The 21,302-nt window shown below is 51.1% G+C and overlaps 1 protein-coding gene across 1 annotated transcript in view; it reads left to right on the forward strand.

Moving 5' to 3' along the window:
- Window positions 1-7,172: 7,172 nt before the first annotated feature.
- etv6 (ETS variant transcription factor 6) overlaps window positions 7,173-21,302 on the forward strand; it is a 31,008-nt gene continuing 16,878 nt past the window's right edge. The window contains exon 1 of the mRNA NM_001016880.3: window positions 7,173-7,391. Coding sequence (NP_001016880.2) covers window positions 7,365-7,391 — 27 coding nt within the window. The 5' untranslated portion in view covers window positions 7,173-7,364. The remainder of the gene's footprint in view (window positions 7,392-21,302) is intronic.

Below are 21,302 nucleotides of genomic sequence, written 5' to 3' on the forward strand. Positions count from 1 at the left end.
CCCTGCACCCCCACATACCCACCCCTGCACCCCCATATACTCCCTGCACCCCCATATACCCCACCCCTGCACCCTCATATACTCCCTGCACATCCCACATACCCCATATACTCCCTGCACCCCCATATACCCCACCCCTGCACCCCCACAATACCCACCCCTGCACCCCATTCCCCCCCTGCACCCTCATATACTCCCTGCAGCCCCATATACCCCACCCCTGCACCCTCATATACTCCCTGCACCCCCACATACCCCACCCTACCCATATACTCCCTGCACCCCCATAACCCCACCCCTGCACCCCATATACCCCACCCCTGCACCCTCATATACTCCCTGCACCCCCACATACCCCATATACTCCCGCACGCCCCAATACCCACCCCTGCACCCCCATATACCCCACCCTGCACCCTCATATACTCCCTGCACCCCATATACCCCACCCCTGCACCCTCATATACTCCCTGCACCCCCACATACCCAACCCTGCACCCTCATATACTCCCTGCACCCCATATACCCCCCCTGCACCCTCATATACTCCCTGCACCCCATATACCCCACCCCTGCACCCTCATATACTCCCTGCACCCCCACATACCCCAACCCCGCACCCCCATATACCCCACCCCTGCACCCCCATATACCCCACCCTGCACCCTCATATACTCCCTGCACCCCATATACCCCACCCCTGCACCCCCATATACCCCACCCTGCACCCTCATATACTCCCTACCCATATACCCCACCCCTACACCCTCATATACTCCCTGCACCCCATATACCCCACCCCTGCACCCTCATATACTCCCTGCACCCCCCATATACTCCACCCCTGCACCCTCATATACTCCCTGCACCCCATATACCCCACCCCTACACCCTCATATACTCCCTCACCCCAATATACCCCACCCCTGCACCCTCATATACTCCCTGCACCCCCATATACTCCACCCCTACACCCTCATATACTCCCTGCACCCCATATACCCCACCCCTGCACCCTCATATACTCCCTGCACCCTCATATACTCCCTGCACCCCAACATACCCCACCCTGCACCCTCATATACTCCTGCACCCCATATACCCCACCCTGCATCCTCATATACTCCCTGCACCCCATATACCCCACCCCTGCACCCTCATATACTCCCTGCACCCCCACATACCCCACCCCTGCACCCCATATACCCCACCCTTGCACCCCCCATATACCCCACCCTGCACCCTCATATACTCCTGCACCCCATATACCCCACCCTGCACCCCATATACCCCACCCTGCACCCTCATATACTCCCTGCACCCCATATCCCCACCCTACACCCTCATATACTCCCTGCACCCATATACCCCACCCCTGCACCCTCATATACTCCCTGCACCCCCCATTATACTCCACCCTGCACCCTCATATACTCCCTGCACCCCATATACCCCACCCCTACACCCTCATATACTCCCTGCACCCCATATACCCCACCCCTGCACCCTCATATACTCCCTGCACCCCCACATACCCCACCCCTGCACCCCCATATACCCCACCCTGCACCCTCATATACTCCCTGCACCCCATATACCCCACCCCTGCACCCTCATATACTCCCTGCACCCCCACATACCCCACCTCACCCTCATATACTCCCTGCACCCCATATACCCACCCCTACACCCTCATATACTCCCTGCACACCATTATTACCCCACCCCTGCACCCTCATATACTCCCTGCACCCCATATACCCACCCCGCACCCCCACAACCCCACCCCTGCACCCCCACATACCCACCCTGCACCCCCATATACCCCACCCTGCACCCTCATATACTCCCTGCACCCCATATACCCCACCCCTGCACCCTCATATACTCCCTGCACCCCCACATACCCCACCCCTGCACCCCCATATACCCCACCCTGCACCCCTCATATACTCCCTGCACCCCATATACCCCACCCCTACACCCTCATATACTTCCCTGCACCCCATATTACCCCACCCCTGCACCCTCATATACTCCCTGCACCCCCATATACCCCACCTGCACCCCCACATACGCCCACCCTGCACCCCACATACCCCACCCCTGCACCCCATATACCCCACCCCTGCACCCTCATATATCCCTGCACCCATATACCCCCCCTGCACCCTCATATACTCCCTGCACCCCAATACCCCACCCCTGCACCCCCATATACCCCACCCTGCACCCTCATATACTCCCTGCACCCCATATACCCCACCCCTAACACCTCATATACTCCCTACACCCCATATACCCCCACCCCCTGCAACCCTCATATACTTCCCTGCACCCCCATATACCCCACCCCTGCACCCTCATATACTCCCTGCACCCCCATATACTCCCTGCACCCCCATATACCCCACCCCTGCACCCTCATATACTCCCTGCACCCCCACATACCCACCCCTGCACCCCATATACTCCCTGCACCCCCATATACCCCACCCCTGCACCCTCATATACTCCCTGCACCCCCACATACCCCATATACTCCCTGCACCCCCATATACCCCACCCCTGCCACCCCACATACCCCACCCCTGCACCCCATATACCCCACCCTGCACCCTCATATACTCCCTGCACCCCATATACCCCACCCCTGCACCCTCATATACTCCCTGCACCCCCACATACCCACCCCTAACCCCCATAACCCACCCCTGCACCCCCATATACCCCCAACCCCCTGCACCCTCATATACTCCCCTGCTACCCCTGCCACATACCCCATATACTCCCTGCACCCCCATATACCCCACCCCTGCACCCCCATATACCCCACCCTGCACCCCATATACCCCACCCCTGCCACCCTCATATACTCCCTGCACCCCCACATACCCCACCCTGCACCCTCATATACTCCCTGCACCCCATATACCCCACCCTACACCCTCATATACTCCCTGCACCCATATACCCACCCCTGCACCCTCATATACTCCCTGCACCCCCATATACCCCACCCCTGCACCCCCACATACCCCACCCCTGCACCCCCACATACCCCACCCCTTGCACCCCCATATACCCCACCCTGCACCCTCATATACTCCCTGCACCCCATATACCCCACCCTGCACCCTCATATACTCCCTGCACCCCATATACCCCACCCCTGCACCCTCATATACTCCCTGCACCCCCATATACCCCACCCCTGCACCCTCAATATACTCCCTGCCACCCCCAGTATACCCCACCCTGCACCCTCATATACTCCCTGCACCCCATATACCCCACCCCTGCACCCTCATTATACTCCCTGCACCCCATATACCCCACCCCTGCACCCTCATATACTCCCTGCACCCCCAGTATACTCCCTTGCACCCCCATATACCCCACCCCTGCACCCTCATATACTCCCTGCACCCCCACATACCCCACCCCTGCACCCCCATATACTCCCTGCACCCCCATATACCCCACCCCTGCACCCTCATATACTCCCTGCACCCCCACATACCCCATATACTCCCTGCACCCCCATATACCCCACCCCTGCACCCCCACATACCCCACCCCTGCACCCCATATACCCCACCCTGCACCCTCATATACTCCCTGCACCCCATATACCCCACCCCTGCACCCTCATATACTCCCTGCACCCCCACATACCCCACCCCTAAACCCCCATTATACTCCCTGCACCCCCATATACCCCACCCCTGCACCCCCATATACCCCACCCCTGCACCCTCATATACTCCCTGCACCCCCACATACCCCATATACTCCCTGCACCCCCATATACCCCACCCCTGCACCCCCATATACCCCACCCTGCACCCTCATATACTCCCTGCACCCCATATACCCCACCCCTGCACCCTCATATACTCCCTGCACCCCCACATACCCCACCCTGCACCCTCATATACTCCCTGCACCCCATATACCCCACCCTGCACCCTCATATACTCCCTGCACCCCATATACCCCACCCCTGCACCCTCATATACTCCCTGCACCCCCACATACCCCACCCCTGCACCCCCATATACCCCACCCTTGCACCCCCATATACCCCACCCTGCACCCTCATATACTCCCTGCACCCCATATACCCCACCCCTGCACCCCCATATACCCCACCCTGCACCCTCATATACTCCCTGCACCCCATATACCCCACCCCTACACCCTCATATACTCCCTGCACCCCATATACCCCACCCCTGCACCCTCATATACTCCCTGCACCCCCATATACTCCACCCCTGCACCCTCATATACTCCCTGCACCCCATATACCCCACCCCTACACCCTCATATACTCCCTGCACCCCATATACCCCACCCCTGCACCCTCATATACTCCCTGCACCCCCATATACTCCACCCCTACACCCTCATATACTCCCTGCACCCCATATACCCCACCCCTGCACCCTCATATACTCCCTGCACCCTCATATACTCCCTGCACCCCCACATACCCCACCCTGCACCCTCATATACTCCCTGCACCCCATATACCCCACCCTGCACCCTCATATACTCCCTGCACCCCATATTACCCCACCCTGCACCCTCATATACTCCCTGCACCCCATATACCCCACCCCTGCACCCTCATATACTCCCTGCACCCCCACATACCCCACCCTTGCACCCCCATATACCCCACCCTGCACCCTCATATACTCCCTGCACCCCATATACCCCACCCCTGCACCCCCATATACCCCACCCTGCACCCTCATATACTCCCTGCACCCCATATACCCCACCCCTACACCCTCATATACTCCCTGCACCCCATATACCCCACCCCTGCACCCTCATATACTCCCTGCACCCCCATATACTCCACCCCTGCACCCTCATATACTCCCTGCACCCCATATACCCCACCCCTACACCCTCATATACTCCCTGCACCCCATATACCCCACCCCTGCACCCTCATATACTCCCTGCACCCCCATATACTCCACCCCTACACCCTCATATACTCCCTGCACCCCATATACCCCACCCCTGCACCCTCATATACTCCCTGCACCCTCATATACTCCCTGCACCCCCACATACCCCACCCCTGCACCCTCATATACTCCCTGCACCCCCATATACCCCACCCCTGAACCTTGTCCCACAATTCCTTTCCCCCATGTCCGGTTTCATTTCCTTTGTTGCGCATTTCTATTCCTCCCTCCCCCCTCCTTCCGTCCCTCTTCCTTCCCCCTCCCCCGCCCCTCCCACTCCCCTCTCTCCCCCCCCTCTCTCTCTCTCCTTCCTTATTTCCCAGCGCAGTCGGTGTAAAATGAGTTGATATTTCCGGGTACATCTTCTTAAAGGAGCCGCGCAGCTGTTCCCCCCCCCCCCCCCCCCCCGGAGCTCTGTGCTGCCTTATGGGCAAGGTGCTTTCCATTTAAACGGCACTAGTCCCCTTCACTGCTTAGTAGCCAGAAACCGAAGTCATTGGCAGTGAAAGAGTTACAGCTAATGGCACTTGCCCTTTAACCCGCAGTGTGTCCCTCAGGAGCCACAAGATCAGAGAGGCGCCATTTTGTGCAGTTTGAAAGCTGCGAGTCCCCCCGACGTGACGTCACTGTACCGATGTATCGAGTTATCGGCCTGTAACATTGTACCGACTTCAGCTGTGTATCTCCCGGCATGCACCGCAGCCTCAGCCTGGGAAATGAGTGGGGATTGGCTGCCCCAGCCAGGGGAAGGGTGGGGGCAGTTTGTGAGGGGCAAATCCCTGTACCTTTCAGCCCCTGAGAACTGATAGAGCTCAGTATATATTATATATATATATTTAGATGTTAAGGATCCTTCTCTGTGCCCCTATATTGGCTTCTCTATGGTACTCTGTCCTCCAGTGTCCCCCCCCCCCCCCATGTCCCTCAACTCCCTGCCCCCCTCCCCCTCTCTGCTCACTTTCCTTCCTAATTCTTCCTGCATTTACTCATTACCCCTCCAACCTGCCCTTCCTCCCCTGCCCCTGCCCCTGCCCTTTCTCCCCTGCCCCTTCCCAACCCTCCTGCCCCTGCTCTTCCCCCTCTGCCCCTTCCCAACCCCCCTGCCCTTTCTCCCCTGCCCCTTCCCAATACCCCTCCCCTTCCCAACCCCCCTGCCCCTGCTCTTCCTCCCCTGCCCCTTCCCAACCCCCCTGCCTTTCCTCCCCTGCCCCTTCCCAACCCCCCTGCCCCTGCTCTTCCTCCCCTGCCCCTTCCCAACCCCCCTGCCCCTGCTCTTCCCCCTCTGTCCCTTCCCAACCCCCCTGCCCTTCCTCCCCTGCCCCTTCCCAACCCCCCTGCCCCTGCTCTTCCTCCCCTGCCCCTTCCCAACCCCCCTGCTCTTCCCCCTCTGCCCCTTCCCAACCCCCCTGCCCTTTCTCCCCTGCCCCTTCCCAATACCCCTCCCCTGCCCTTCCCAATCCACCTGCCCTTCCTTCCCTGCCCTTTCTCCCCTGCCCCTCCTCCTCTGCCCCTTCCCAATCCCCCTGCCCTTCCTTCCCTGTCTCTGCCCAACCCCCCTGCCCTTCCTCCCCTGCCCAACCCCCCTGCCCTTCCTCCCCTGCCCATCCCCCCTGCCCTTCCTCCCCTGCCCTCCTTCCCAATCTCCCTGCCCCTGCCCCTTCCTCCCCTGCCCAACCCCCCTGCCCTTCCTCCCCTGCTCATCCCCCCTGCCCTTCCTGCCCTCCTTCCCAATCCCCCTGCCCAACCCCCCTGCCCTTCCTCCCCTGCTCATCCCCCCTGCCCTTCCTGCCCTCCTTCCCAATCCCCCTGCCCCTTCCTTCCCAATCCCCCTAACCTTCCTCCTCTGCCCCTTTGGTTTTTTTTGTTTTTATTTTTTTGTTTCTCACTTCCTCCATCTCCCCCCCCCCAGCCCTTCCCGCCCTTCCCCCTCCCCTCCCCCACTTGCTTTCTTTTCTCTCCCAGGCATTTCCCTGTATGGGCTCGGGCTGCTTCCTGGTGCTACTGTCCCTTTAAGAGGCAGTGCTGAGTGCTGGGAATTCACGTCAGATTCAGGACTTGCACACTTTAAGATCAATGAGCCGGAGGGAGGAAGGGGGGAGACTCACTTCTGCCTGTAGTTTCTCTCTTCCAGGAAGGAAACCAGAGGAAAGAAATCCCCCCAGAGCGGCAGGGGCAGCAGTTCCCATCAGCCCCAAGCAACAGGATTGCCCTGCTGGGAGAAGTGCAAGGAGAGCCCCCCTGAAGCCCCAGCTGCACCCCTGGACTACAATGTGCTAAGTTTTTGTTTCCCAGAGGGGGAAGGGGGCGCCCCCCCTCGCTGCAACCCCCCCGACCCCCCTTTATCCTTAAAAAACGACTCTCTGTTTCCTGGAAATGTCTTCAGCTCAGTGTTACATTAAGGTGAGTGTCTCTGTCTCTTCCATATCCCTTCCCAGCAGCCTTAGTGCCCCTTCCTTACCCCTTCCCAGCAGCCTTAGTACCCCTTCCCAGCAGCCTTAGTGCCCCTTCCTTACCCCTTCCCAGCAGCCTTAGTGCCCCTTCCTTACCCCTTCCCAGCAGCCTTAGTGCCCCTTCCTTACCCCTTCCCAGCAGCCTTAGTGCCCCTTCCCAGCAGCCTTAGTGCCCCTTCCCAGCAGCCTTAGTGCCCCTTCCTTACCCCTTCCCAGCAGCCTTAGTGCCCCTTCCTTACCCCTTCCCAGCAGCCTTAGTGCCCCTTCCCAGCAGCCTTAGTGCCCCTTCCCAGCAGCCTTAGTGCCCCTTCCGTGCCCCTTCCCAGCAGCCTTAGTACCCCTTCCCAGCAGCCTTAGTGCCCCTTCCTTACCCCTTCCCAGCAGCCTTAGTGCCCCTTCCCAGCAGCCTTAGTGCCTCTTCCTTACCCCTTCCCAGCAGCCTTAGTGCCCCTTCCTTACCCCTTCCCAGCAGCCTTAGTGCCCTTTCCCAGCAGCCTTAGTGCCCCTTCCCAGCAGCCTTAGTACTCCTTCCCAGCAGCCTTAGTGCCCCTTCCTTACTCCTTCCCAGCAGCCTTAGTGCCCCTTCCTTACCCCTTCCCAGCAGCCTTAATGCCCCTTCCCAGCAGCCTTAGTACTCCTTCCCAGCAGCCTTAGTACCCCTACCCAGCAGCCTTAGTGCCCCTTCCTGCCCCGGAACCCCTGCAGGTTGGGAAGCCTTTCCCCCCACACGTTGCTATGGGCTCAATGCTGAGGCTTCGCTGCTCTGACAGATACAATCTATCTCCTATTCTCTTATTTACCCCGCACTTCTCAGAAACTTTTCCCATGCTGCCCCTATGTACTATTCCTATGATCGCTGCATTATTGTGAGTAAAGCTGCTCATTCGCTGAAGTAGTAAGTGCAGTGCTGGGTTTCCCGGCACAGATGGTCTCTATTTTACCCCGAGGATTCTGTATATCTATTTACTGAGTATTTTTAATATGTATTTTTGTACAAGTTTACCCTTAAGGAAGGGGGTCATTACTGTTAAGGGGAGCTTCACCTAAATACTTGCTTAATGAAAGAATATAGACAGCAGACGGAATGTGCTTTTAATGGTAATTACTGCCATTTCAAACCATAAATATAGGGGAAAGTTAGGGGGGGACCCCTGTAGCTAATCTGATTTTCATAGGAGACAGGAAGTAATGGTTTGGGGCCTTTGTGTTACAGGCCTAACCGGTAATAGAACATATTACAGGTATGGGATCTCTTATCCGGAAACCGGTTATCCAGAAAGTTCTGAATTACGGAAAGGCCATCTCCCATAGACTCCATTATAAGTAAATCTAATTTTTTAAAATGATATCCTTTTTCTCAGTAATAATAAAACAGTACCTGTACTTGATCCCAACTAAGATATAATTACCCCTTATTGGGGCAGAACAGCCCTATTGGGTTTATTTCATGGTTAAATGATTCCCTTTTCTCTGTAATAATAAAACAGTACCTGTACTTGATCCCAACTAAGATATAATTACCCCTTATTGGGGGCAGAACAGCCCTATTGGGTTTATTTAATGGTTAAATGATTCCCTTTTCTCTGTAATAATAAAACAGTACCTGTACTTGATCCCAACTAAGATATAATTACCCCTTATTGGGGGCAGAACAGCCCTATTGGGTTTATTTAATGGTTAAATGATGTTTAGCAGACTTAAGTTATGGAGATCCAAGTTATGGAAAGATCCCTTATTTGGAAAACCCCAGGTCCCGAGCATTCTGGATAACAGGTCCCATACCTTGTTAGAGGTGTCTAATCCCAAGAGCTTGCAATTTAAAAAAAAAGTGTTATTGTTAATCTGACAAGGGGGGGCTATATCCCTTGAAACAATGGCATAATTAGAAGTGACTAAAGCCCAACAATAAAATAAATTTCAAAGCCACACTCCAGGGCCGACAGCAGTTGCAGTATCTGCTTCCTGAACTACATCTCCCAGCATCCCCTGCAGAACCAAGGGTGTTGTTCTCTTACTATAAATGGCGGGATATGTGATTAGATTTGTACCCTGAAAGAGTTAACCCCATAGAGTGTTTATGTCATGGGGAAAGAGAAGACTATTTCCACCTCTATTGTGTAAGTGTAATTTCTCTCTCTCTCTTGGCTGCCGCTTTAAGGAAGAAATTTCCATTTCCTGGTTAAAAATAAGTGTTGGCACCACGTGTGCCCGCTCTTCCTCCTGCTTCTGTGCCCACGGTGCCCTGGGATAATAAGGCTGGCACGGGGGGGGGAATTGCAGGTGTCTGGTTCATAGCAGCAGTAGCGTTAGGGTAGGGTCTAAAGGGGCATTTGTCCACCCTGTGGCGCAGGGGATGATGGGAGTTGTAGTTCTGCAATAGATGGATGGCTGCAGGTTGTACGTCCCTGGATTACATTTTTTTCCCCTTAGACTGTGGCCCCATATTCTCCACAGTTAACTTATCAGGGGCCCTTTTTGCTGTGAGCAGCAGTGTACCTAGAGATTCACTGATATGTATAGGCCAAGGGCTAGTGTTGTGCGGGTATGGGCTAGTGTTGTGCGGGTATGGGCTAGTGTTGTGCGGGTATGGGCTAGCGTTGTGCGGGTATGGGCTAGCGTTGTGCGGGTATGGGCTAGCGTTGTGCGGGTATGGGCTAGCGTTGTGCGGGTATGGGCTAGCGTTGTGCGGGTATGGGCTAGCGTTGTGCGGGTATGGGCTAGCGTTGTGCGGGTATGGGCTGGGCGGGTATGGGCTAGCGTTGTGCGGGTATGGGCTGGGCGGGTATGGGCTAGCGTTGTGCGGGTATGGGCTGGGCGGGTATGGGCTAGTGTTTTGTGAGTATGGGCTAGTGTTGTGTGAGTATGGGCTAGTGTTGTGTGGGTATGGGCTGGGCGGGTATGGGCTAGTGTTGTGTGGGTATGGGCTGGGCAGGTATGGGCTAGTGTTGTGTGAGTATGGGCTAGTGTTGTGTGGGTATGGGCTGGGCGGGTATGGGCTAGTGTTGTGTGGGTATGGGCTGGGCAGGTATGGGCTAGTGTTGTGTGGGTATGGGCTAGTGTTGTGTGGGTATGGGCTGGGCGGGTATGGGCTATTGTTGTGGGGGTATGGGCTGGGCAGGTATGGGCTATTGTTGTGGGGGTATGGGCTGGGCAGGTATGGGCTAGTGTTGTGTGGGTATGGGCTGGGCGGGTATGGGCTAGTGTTGTGTGGGTATGGGCTGGGCAGGTATGGGCTAGTGTTGTGTGAGTATGGGCTAGTGTTGTGTGGGTATGGGCTGGGCGGGTATGGGCTAGTGTTGTGTGGGTATGGGCTGGGCAGGTATGGGCTAGTGTTGTGTGGGTATGGGCTGGGCGGGTATGGGCTAGTGTTGTGTGGGTATGGGCTGGGCGGGTATGGGCTATTGTTGTGGGGGTATGGGCTGGGCAGGTATGGGCTATTGTTGTGGGGGTATGGGCTGGGCAGGTATGGGCTAGTGTTGTGTGGGTATGGGCTAGTGTTGTGTGGGTATGGGCTGGGCAGGTATGGGCTAGTGTTGTGTGGGTATGGGCTAGTGTTGTGTGGGTATGGGCTGGGCGGGTATGGGCTAGCATTGTGGGGGTATGGGCTAGCGTTGTGTGGGTATGGGCTAGTGTTGTGTGGGTATGGGCTAGTGTTGTGTGGGTATGGGCTAGTGTTGTGTGGGTATGGGCTAGTGTTGTGTGGGTATGGGCTAGTTTTGTGTAGGTATGGGCTAGCGTTGTGGGGGTATGGACTAGCGTTGTGGGGGTATGGACTAGCGTTGTGGGGGTATGGACTAGCGTTGTGGGGGTATGGACTAGCGTTGTGGGGGTATGGGCTAGTGTTGGGTGGGTATGGGCTAGTGTTGGGGTATGGGCTGGGGGGGCAGGTTGGGGGGGACGCAACTCTGACTACAGCCCTACCCATGGCATCAGTGTGTTCTTATTTCCCTCCATTTGTCAGCTGTCATTTATATACTCCTGCCTGCCCCGCCCCCTCCAGTGATGTCAGAGAGGGGTGGGCACAGGTGTATAAGTAATGCCGGCCTTCCTACTCTGTAGTTAAACCCCTAGTTATCATCTTGTTCTATTGTCTCCATCTTGCTCAGCTGCCCCCCCCATAGTAAATTTGGGGTGCACAACCCACCGTTACTATCCTCATCCTACCCACAACTTGGATATGGATTATCTTTATATTTTACAATAGGGCCCCCACTTTCTGGCTGTTCCTGCTTAACTGCACCATGGGGCATCCCTGTAGATATATATTATAAAGCCCCCAAAGGTGCTAATCAAGGGGCTGTTGGGAGCTGATGGGACTTGCCCGGTGTCTATAAATAAATAGCTTTGACTTTAGCAGCTTCAAAACATCCGCTGGCCTGTAGGGGAGTTTCCGTGCCACGGTGCCCAGATTGGCTCAGGGACAAGTTAATTTCTGTGGGTTTCTCTTACCCCCGGCACCCAGCGACGGTAGCATGTAAGGGAACTAATTCATTATAGAAGCACAACCAGAGTGGCAGTTAAAGGTGGCACTTGTACCCGATGGCATTGGGCAGGTCACTTTATTCCTCTGTGCTGCAGGCTTTAAACTGTGCCTTTATATGGGCCTCAGTGACTGCTAATATCCTTATCATTTACAGTAGGGGGTACATTATCCCTTATAATACATGAGTGATACTCAGAGTTCCCTGTATAACTCAGCCTGCAGCCTTGTGCCTTTATATGGGCACAGAACCCCTCAGTGACTGCTAATATCCTTATCATTTACAGTAGGGGGTACATTATCCCTTATAATACATGAGTGATACTCAGAGTTCCCTGTATAACTCAGCCTGCAGCCTTGTGCCATTATATGGGGGGCACAGAACCCCTCAGTGACTGCTAATATCCTTATCATTTACAGTAGGGGGTACATTATCCCTTATAATACATGAGTGATACTCAGAGTTCCCTGTATAACTCAGCCTGCAGCCTTGTGCCTTTATATGGGGGCACAGAACCCCTCAGTGACTGCTAATATCCTTATCATTTACAGTAGGGGGTACATTATCCCTTATAATACATGAGTGATACTCAGAGTTCCCTGTATAACTCAGCCTGCAGCCTTGTGCCTTTATATGGGCACAGAACCCCTCAGTGACTGCTAATATCCTTATCATTTACAGTAGGGGGTACATTATCCCTTATAATACATGAGTGATACTCAGAGTTCCCTGTATAACTCAGCCTGCAGCCTTGTGCCATTATATGGGGGGCACAGAACCCCTCAGTGACTGCTAATATCCTTATCATTTACAGTAGGGGGTACATTATCCCTTATAATACATGAGTGATACTCAGAGTTCCCTGTATAACTCAGCCTGCAGCCTTGTGCCTTTATATGGGGGGCACAGAACCCCTCAGTGACTGCTAATATCCTTATCATTTACAGTAGGGGGTACATTATCCCTTATAATACATGAGTGATACTCAGAGTTCCCTGTATAACTCAGCCTGCAGCCTTGTGCCTTTATATGGGCACAGAACCCCTCAGTGACTGCTAATATCCTTATCATTTACAGTAGGGGGTACATTATCCCTTATAATACATGAGTGATACTCAGAGTTCCCTGTATAACTCAGCCTGCAGCCTTGTGCCTTTATATGGGGGGCACAGAACCCCTCAGTGACTGCTAATATCCTTATCATTTACAGTAGGGGGTACATTATCCCTTATAATACATGAGTGATACTCAGAGTTCCCTGTATAACTCAGCCTGCAGCCTTGTGCCTTTATATGGGCACAGAACCCCTCAGTGACTTCTAATATCCTTATCATTTACAGTAGGGGGTACATTATCCCTTATAATACATGAGTGATACTCAGAGTTCCCTGTATAACTCAGCCTGCAGCCTTGTGCCTTTATATGGGCACAGAACCCCTCAGTGACTGCTAATATCCTTATCATTTACAGTAGGGGGTACATTATCCCTTATAATACATGAGTGATACTCAGAGTTCCCTGTATAACTCAGCCTGCAGCCTTGTGCCTTTATATGGGGGGCACAGAACCCCTCAGTGACTGCTAATATCCTTATCATTTACAGTAGGGGGTACATTACCCCTTATAATACATGAGTGATACTCAGGGTTCCCTGTATAACTCAGCCTGCAGCCTTGTGCCTTTATATGGGCACAGAACCCCTCAGTGACTGCTAATATCCTTATCATTTACAGTAGGGGGTACATTATCCCTTATAATACATGAGTGATACTCAGGGTTCCCTGTATAACTCAGGAAAGTGTCCGGGTGTTACTGTTTGTGACTCGCTGTATCTCGGAGGCCATAAAACTTTCCATTCTGCCTGAACCTTAGAACCAGGACATAAAAATGCCATTCCTGGGATTGTAAATATCTGTTCCTTCTACTGTGACACCGCGGAAAAACCTGTATTTATCCAGTGAATTCATCTCTCTGCTGTTTGTACACACATTTATGCCTCATATCATTAACTGGAATTTTAGATTTTATTTCTACTGTTAAAAGTGAAGTTTTATTGTTTGCTGCCGGTGGGAACAGCCTCCTAAGTTTGCTCATAGCCTGTACAGAGAGATACCATAAAACTATGGCACATAGGGATCCCCTGTACTAAGCACAATTCAGCAGGAACAGCCCCCTAAGTTTGTCCATAGCCTGTACAGAGAGATACCATAAAACTATGGCACATAGTGATTCCCCTGTACTAAGCACAATTCAGCAGGAACAGCCCCCTAAGTTTGCTCATAGCCTGTACAGAGAGATACCATAAAACTATGGCACATAGGGATTCCCCTGTACTAAGCACAATTCAGCAGGAACAGCCCCCTAAGTTTGCTCATAGCCTGTACAGAGAGATACCATAAAACTATGGCACATAGGGATTCCCCTGTACTAAGCACAATTCAGCAGGAACAGCCCCCTAAGTTTGCTCATAGCCTGTACAGAGAGATACCATAAAGCTATGGCACATAGGGATTCCCCTGTACTAAGCACAATTCAGCAGGAACAGCCCCCTAAGTTTGCCCATAGCCTGTACAGAGAGATACCATAAAACTATGGCACATAGGGATTCCCCTGTACTAAGCACAATTCAGCAGGAACAGCCCCCTAAGTTTGCCCATAGCCTGTACAGAGAGATACCATAAAACTATGGCACATAGGGATTCCCCTGTACTAAGCACAATTCAGCAGGAACAGCCCCCTAAGTTTGCCCATAGCCTGTACAGAGAGATACCATAAAACTATGGCACATAGGGATTCCCCTGTACTAAGCACAATTCAGCAGGAACAGCCCCCTAAGTTTGCTCATAGCCAGTACAGAGAGATACCATAAAACTATGGCACATAGGGATCCCCTGTACTAAGCACAATTCAGCAGGAACAGCCCCCTAAGTTTGCTCATAGCCTGTACAGAGAGATACCATAAAACTATGGCACATAGGGATTCCCCTGTACTAAGCACAGTTCAGCTGGAACAGCCCCCCTAAGTTTGCTCATAGCCGGTACAGAGAGATACCATAAAACTATGGCACATAGGGATTCCTCTGTACTAAGCACAATTCAGCAGGAACAGCCCCCTAAGTTTGCTCATAGCCTGTACAGAGAGATACCATAAAACTATGGCACATAGGGATTCCCCTGTACTAAGCACAATTCAGCAGGAACAGCCCCCTAAGTTTGCCTATAGCCTGTACAGAGAGATACCATAAAACTATGGCACATAGGGATTCCCCTGTACTAAGCACAATTCAGCAGGAACAGCCCCCTAAGTTTGCTCATAGCCTGTACAGCGAGATACCATAAAACTATGGCACATAGGGATTCCCCTGTACTAAGCACAATTCAGCAGGAACAGCCCCCTAAGTTTGCCCATAGCCTGTACAGAGAGATACCATAAAACTATGGCACATAGGGATTCCCCTGTACTAAGCACAATTCAGCAGGAACAGCCCCCTAAGTTTGCTCATAGCCTGTACAGAGAGATACCATAAAACTATGGCACATAGGGATTCCCCTGTACTGCACCCTGAGCAGATATTGATGAGTAGGACCAGACACAGGTTATTTTGTGAGGGATTAGTGAAGAAAAGGCCAATGTCATAGTCATAAAAAGTCTTAGACAGAAATAGTCTGGGTAGAGCTGCACCCTCCCTCTGCTACTGCCATTATCTAAGGTTTACAGGTGAGGAACAGTTCCCTTTACAGGGGAAGTCAATGAGATTTGGAGATATGATTAAAAGCCTACTCTGAAGAAACAGAGTGGCGTGACCAGGTGTAAAATGAAAGTGATTTCAATGGACTGATGTGGACTGGCAGCCATGTTGCCCCCGAGCCACTGGTTGGGGATCACTGGCTTAGCAGATATCTCATGACCCAAGGTTGGCAGATACCCTAACTCAGTGATCCCCAACCAGTGCTCCCCAACCCCTTGGGTGTTGCTCTCAGTGCCCCCAAACCAGGGAGTTATTTTTGAATTCCTGACTTGGGGGCAAGTTTTGGTTGAATAAAAACAAGATTTCCTACCAAATAAAGCCCCCTGTAAGCTGATAGGGTGCATAGAGGCCCCTAATAGCCAATCACAGCCCTTATTTGGCTCCTCCATGAACTTTTATGGTGCTTGTGTTGCTCCCCAAGTCTTTTTACATTTGACTGTGGCTCCCGAGTAAGAAAGGTTGGGGACCCCTGCTTGTCAGATGATCCGTGCCTCCTCACCCATAAGTGCTGATGGGCACGGCTATAGTGATGATCATCTGGGCACACAAAGCAGGAGCTTTTGCTCAGTTTGGCCACCCATAGACATAGGGGCTTGACTGTCCCCTATAGACCATATTGATATGATCAGAACTGACCAAGCCTCAATCAGTTATTGATCAGGGAGTGAAGGGTTTTGGGTTTATACGCAGGGTGCCAAATCCATCAAGGGTGGCTAAGATGGCAACTAATGTCTCCATTAAAACCTAGGATCCTGCATGAACATTACGCAGCCCCAGTTGGTGGCCAAAGGCAAAGGGGAGTGGGAATCTGACAGAACATGAGTTTAGCTGGGAAATTCCCACCTGTCAAACGCAATCACTGTGTGGGGGCATTCTCCTTATGTGCAAACAGCACAGCTGTGGGGTGTAGGCAGGGTGGAACGGGGGTAGGAGTAGCACGTGTCTGGGATTACTATAGCCCGATGAATCACCCATAGGCCTAACACAGGCTGCTGGCCACCACAGAAAGGGGGCTATAATGGCAACTTATAATGGGGTACAGCAGGGACCCCCAACCTTTCTTACTCGGGAGCCACAGTCAAATGTAAAAAGACTCGGGGAGCAACACAAGCACCATAAACATTCATGGAGGAGCCAAATAAGGGCTGTGATAGGGTGCATAGAGGCCCCTAATAGCCAATCAGCTTACAGGGGCTTTATTTGGTAGGAAATCTTGTTTTTATTCAACCAAAACTTGCCCCCAAGTCAGGAATTCAAAAATAACTCCCTGGTTTGGGGGCACTGAGAGCAACACCCAAGGGGTTGGGGAGCAACATGTTACCCCGGAGCCACTGGTTGGGGATCACTGGGGTACAACATGGGGGGCTGTAGAGCAGATATAACTTGATTTCAGGCTGTCTCGCCCCAAGCGAGTGGGAAAGTCTATATTTATGGTTATAGTTAGTCACAATTATTTAAAAAATGCTACTTTTCCTATTTTGCGCCATTTATAACCTCGTTTGACATTTTCACAGCATTCCGGAATGTCACAAAGTTGAATCAGTGTGCCCCATGTGATCATTTAAAGCAATTTGTACAGTTTTCGGCATTATTTAAGTGATTTTTACATATCAAGTTTGACATTTCAAATGCTCTCTGGTTGCTAGGGTCAGTGACCCCCTACACTTTGCCTTGTTCTCTTCCATTTAAAGAGGCGGTTCACCTTTATGTTAACGTTTAGTATGTTATAGAATGTCCTGTTCCTAGCAGCTTTTCAGTTGGTCTTCATTATTTATATTTTTTTAGAGCTTTTGAATTATTTGCCTTCCTCTTCTGCCTCTTTCCAGCTTTCAAATGGGGGGGTCACCGACCCCAGAAGCCAAAAAGACGTTGGACTCTGGAACCCCAATTTTGTTGTTATTTTTTATCATTTATCTTCCTATTAATTTATACCCTCTCCTATTCATATTCCCGTCTCCCATTCACACCCACTGCCTGGTTGCTAGGGTAAATAAGACCCTAGCAACCAGCTAGCTGCTGAACAAAATACCGCATAACTAAAAAACCATAAAAAATGAAGACCAATTGCAAATTGTCTCAGACTATCAATGTCTACATCATACTCAAAGTTTGTTTAAACGTGATAAGTGGTTTATTTACAGCCCAGAGGCATAACCATAAGGAAAAGAGACCCTCAGTCTAGGGGGGGCCCAGGCACCCCAACCCCCCCCCATGTAGTTCACAATCCTCCATTCCCCAGTGCAGATACTACAGCTCTGTTCTCGGCCTTCCTGCCCCCCTAGAACATGATTTCTTTGTCCAATATGTTCGGAAATTTAGAGCTGCCAGTTCCGACTTTTACCAACCGTTCAGCTTTTGTTTTAGGGGAAATATTTTTCTGTTCGTTAGGGGAATTTCCCACCCAGCCAGGAGCAGATTTTTGCGGAGTGCCAAGTTTTTTTTTCTTCACATTTCAGCACCTTGCTGAACTATCCTGTTACAGATATTTACCAGTTTTGTCTATGGTTTCGATAAGGCGCACGTGCCCAAATAGCCATATAATATCTTATTACAAGTACTGGACCCCTTATCCGGAAACCCATTATCCAGAAGGTTCCGAATTACGGAAAGGCCATCTCCCATAGACTCCATTTTAATCAAATAATTCACATTTTTAAAACTGATTTCCTTTTTCTCTGTAATAATAAAACAGTACCTGCACTTGATCCCAACTAAGATATAATTACCCCTTATTGGGGCAGAACAGCCCTATTGGGTTTATTTCATGGTTAAATGATTCCCTTTTCTCTGTAATAATAAAACAGTACCTGTACTTGATCCCAACTAAGATATAATTACCCCTTATTGGGGCAGAACAGCCCTATTGGGTTTATTTAATGGTTAAATGATTCCCTTTTCTCTGTAATAATAAAACAGTACCTGTACTTGATCCCAACTAAGATATAATTACCCCTTATTGGGGGCAGAACAGCCCTATTGGGTTTATTTAATGGTTAAATGATTCCCTTTTCTCTGTAATAATAAAACAGTACCTGTACTTGATCCCAACTAAGATATAATTACCCCTTATTGGAGCAGAACAGCCCTATTGGGTTTATTTAATGGTTAAATGATTCCCTTTTCTCTGTAATAATAAAACAGTACCTGTACTTGATCCCAACTAAGATATAATTACCCCTTATTGGGGGCAGAACAGCCCTATTGGGTTTATTTAATGGTTAAATGATTCCCTTTTCTCTGTAATAATAAAACAGTACCTGTACTTGATCCCAACTAAGATATAATTACCCCTTATTGGGGGCAGAACAGCCCTATTGGGTTTATTTAATGGTTAAATGATTCCCTTTTCTCTGTAATAATAAAACAGTACCTGTACTTGATCCCAACTAAGATATAATTACCCCTTATTGGGGGCAGAACAGCCCTATTGGGTTTATTTAATGGTTAAATGATTCCCTTTTCTCTGTAATAATAAAACAGTACCTGTACTTGATCCCAACTAAGATATAATTACCCCTTATTGGGGGCAGAACAGCCCTATTGGGTTTATTTAATGGTTAAATGATTCCCTTTTCTCTGTAATAATAAAACAGTACCTGTACTTGATCCCAACTAAGATATAATTAATCATTATTGGAGCCAAAACAATCCTATTGGGTTTAATTACTTAAATTTTTTTTTAGCAGACTTAAGTTAGGAGGTCCGAATTACGGAAAGATCCCTTATCTTTTGGCTAAGATCAAGAGTAGTATCTGTTCTTGCTGTGGGTAGGTTGTCTCCCGTCCACCGGAGGCAATGTGACCCCTATCTACATGCAGGGCAGAGAGGGACTTGATCCACTTGGTAGGGGCAAGAGAATTTTTATAATCTGGCTGGGGCTTTTCAAGCCACCTTTTTATCAATTTTAACATGAACTTTTATGCATCTATTTATTCTTTTAAAGCACTTATTATCATTCGTTCATTTTTTTAGCACTTTTTGGATTTAGGTGCAATAGCCTCTGGGTATTTTTGCACAATTTTCTTGCCCCAGAGAGGGCGCATACCGCTCTGGGACCTCTTCGGAGGTCCACTTGTACCCTGACCCCTTTTCTGCTTTGGCTGGGAGGGGAATGGATAAAGGGATCCCCCCAGGGTCGGACTGGGCTGCCGGGACACCAGGAAAAATCCCGGTGGGCCCCGGTCCGACCCTTGCCGGTGCTCACCCTCCCGTCAAATTTACGCGCTCGGGGGAGGATGTCGGGTGGGGGCACCTGCAGGGCCCCTGGGACGGGAGCCCCGGTGGGCCCTTCACCCCCCAGTCTGACCCTGGATCCCCCTAGCCTAGGGGATTCGAAGACCCTTGCCTCCTGCGGGCCTTTTGGCCAGGGAGGTCGGGGATAAAGGGGTTCCCCTGAGCTTTGACAAAGGGGTTCCCAAAGGTTCGGGATCATTTTGCCCCTTTTGGCCAGGTGGACCTCGATGTTTTGGACTTGGCCTCTTTTGAGGCTAAGTCATTGCACCCTTAAGCATTGTGTGGCACTTTTTGCACTTGGATGACTGAAGCACGTGGGCTTCAATAAAAAAAAATGAATGGCTTTCTTATTTGATCTTCTAGTTGGGCAAAGTGATTGGAGCAGCTTTCTTGGCCCATATCTTGGTTGGCAAGCAGAACCAGTGTATGCCCATTGCAATGGAATTTGCCCCGGGGGGATCTGCAAGCTGTTCCATTTTGCACGTGTTTCTTCCATTTGTCCTTCTTCAGCGTCAAACCTGCATTTTGTGACAAAGGTTGTAGTGTTTCATAAACGGGGTGTGACTATTGTGATTTGCACGTGGATCTAGGATTTGGGCAGATCGGGCGTAACCAATAACATCCCAAATTTGTATTCAGGAATGTCGCCGGGTATGTGGTTGAAGCCTTGGAAAAATGTGATCTGCTAAAGATCCGGTCATGGCTTGTGCCTGCAAGCCCAGCTCCGTGTATTTCCTCATAGAAATTAATATACAGTTGAGACATCATTCACAAGGTCTAGTAACCCATAGCAACCAATGATAGCATTTACCTGTGGCCTGTTTGAAAGCAAACGTCTTATTGGTCACTATGGGCTTTGAGGTGCTGCTAGGTTTACCATATGGATCCTACAATGACTCTGGTTCACTATTGTTTATACCGTTGCCCTAGCCCAGGGGTGTGCAAACTTTTTGGCTCAGGGACCACATGACGGCTCAGTCCCCAGACGCCAAGTCTCGCGTGATGAGACTTGCGGAGTTCGTGGGCCGGATTACAAAGACCAACGAGCTGGACGTGGCCCGCGGGCCGTAGTTTGCCCACCCCTGCCCAATTACCTAAAAAACAAATGTCCGTACAGTAAAGGCTGATTATCAGCCAATGGGGGGGGCAACGTTCTACTATTATTAATTGTATACTAGTGAATAATACCATAATAATAATAATAAGTTCCGTGGGCATACGGAAGCGGATCCACTGGCCGTTGGTGCCGAGGTGTGCGTCGTTGCAGTTGGTTTCATTTTAAACGGTTTCCCAAACGGTATTGTAGATGTTGCGTAACCATTTCCCTCTGCCGGAAATATTGCCCTTTTCTTCCCCAAACTCAGCAGGGGCAGATAAACAGATAAGGGGAAGTTAATT

The sequence above is a fragment of the Xenopus tropicalis genome, chromosome 3 (genome assembly GCF_000004195.4).
Source record: "Xenopus tropicalis strain Nigerian chromosome 3, UCB_Xtro_10.0, whole genome shotgun sequence".
Classification (NCBI taxonomy): domain Eukaryota; kingdom Metazoa; phylum Chordata; class Amphibia; order Anura; family Pipidae; genus Xenopus; species Xenopus tropicalis.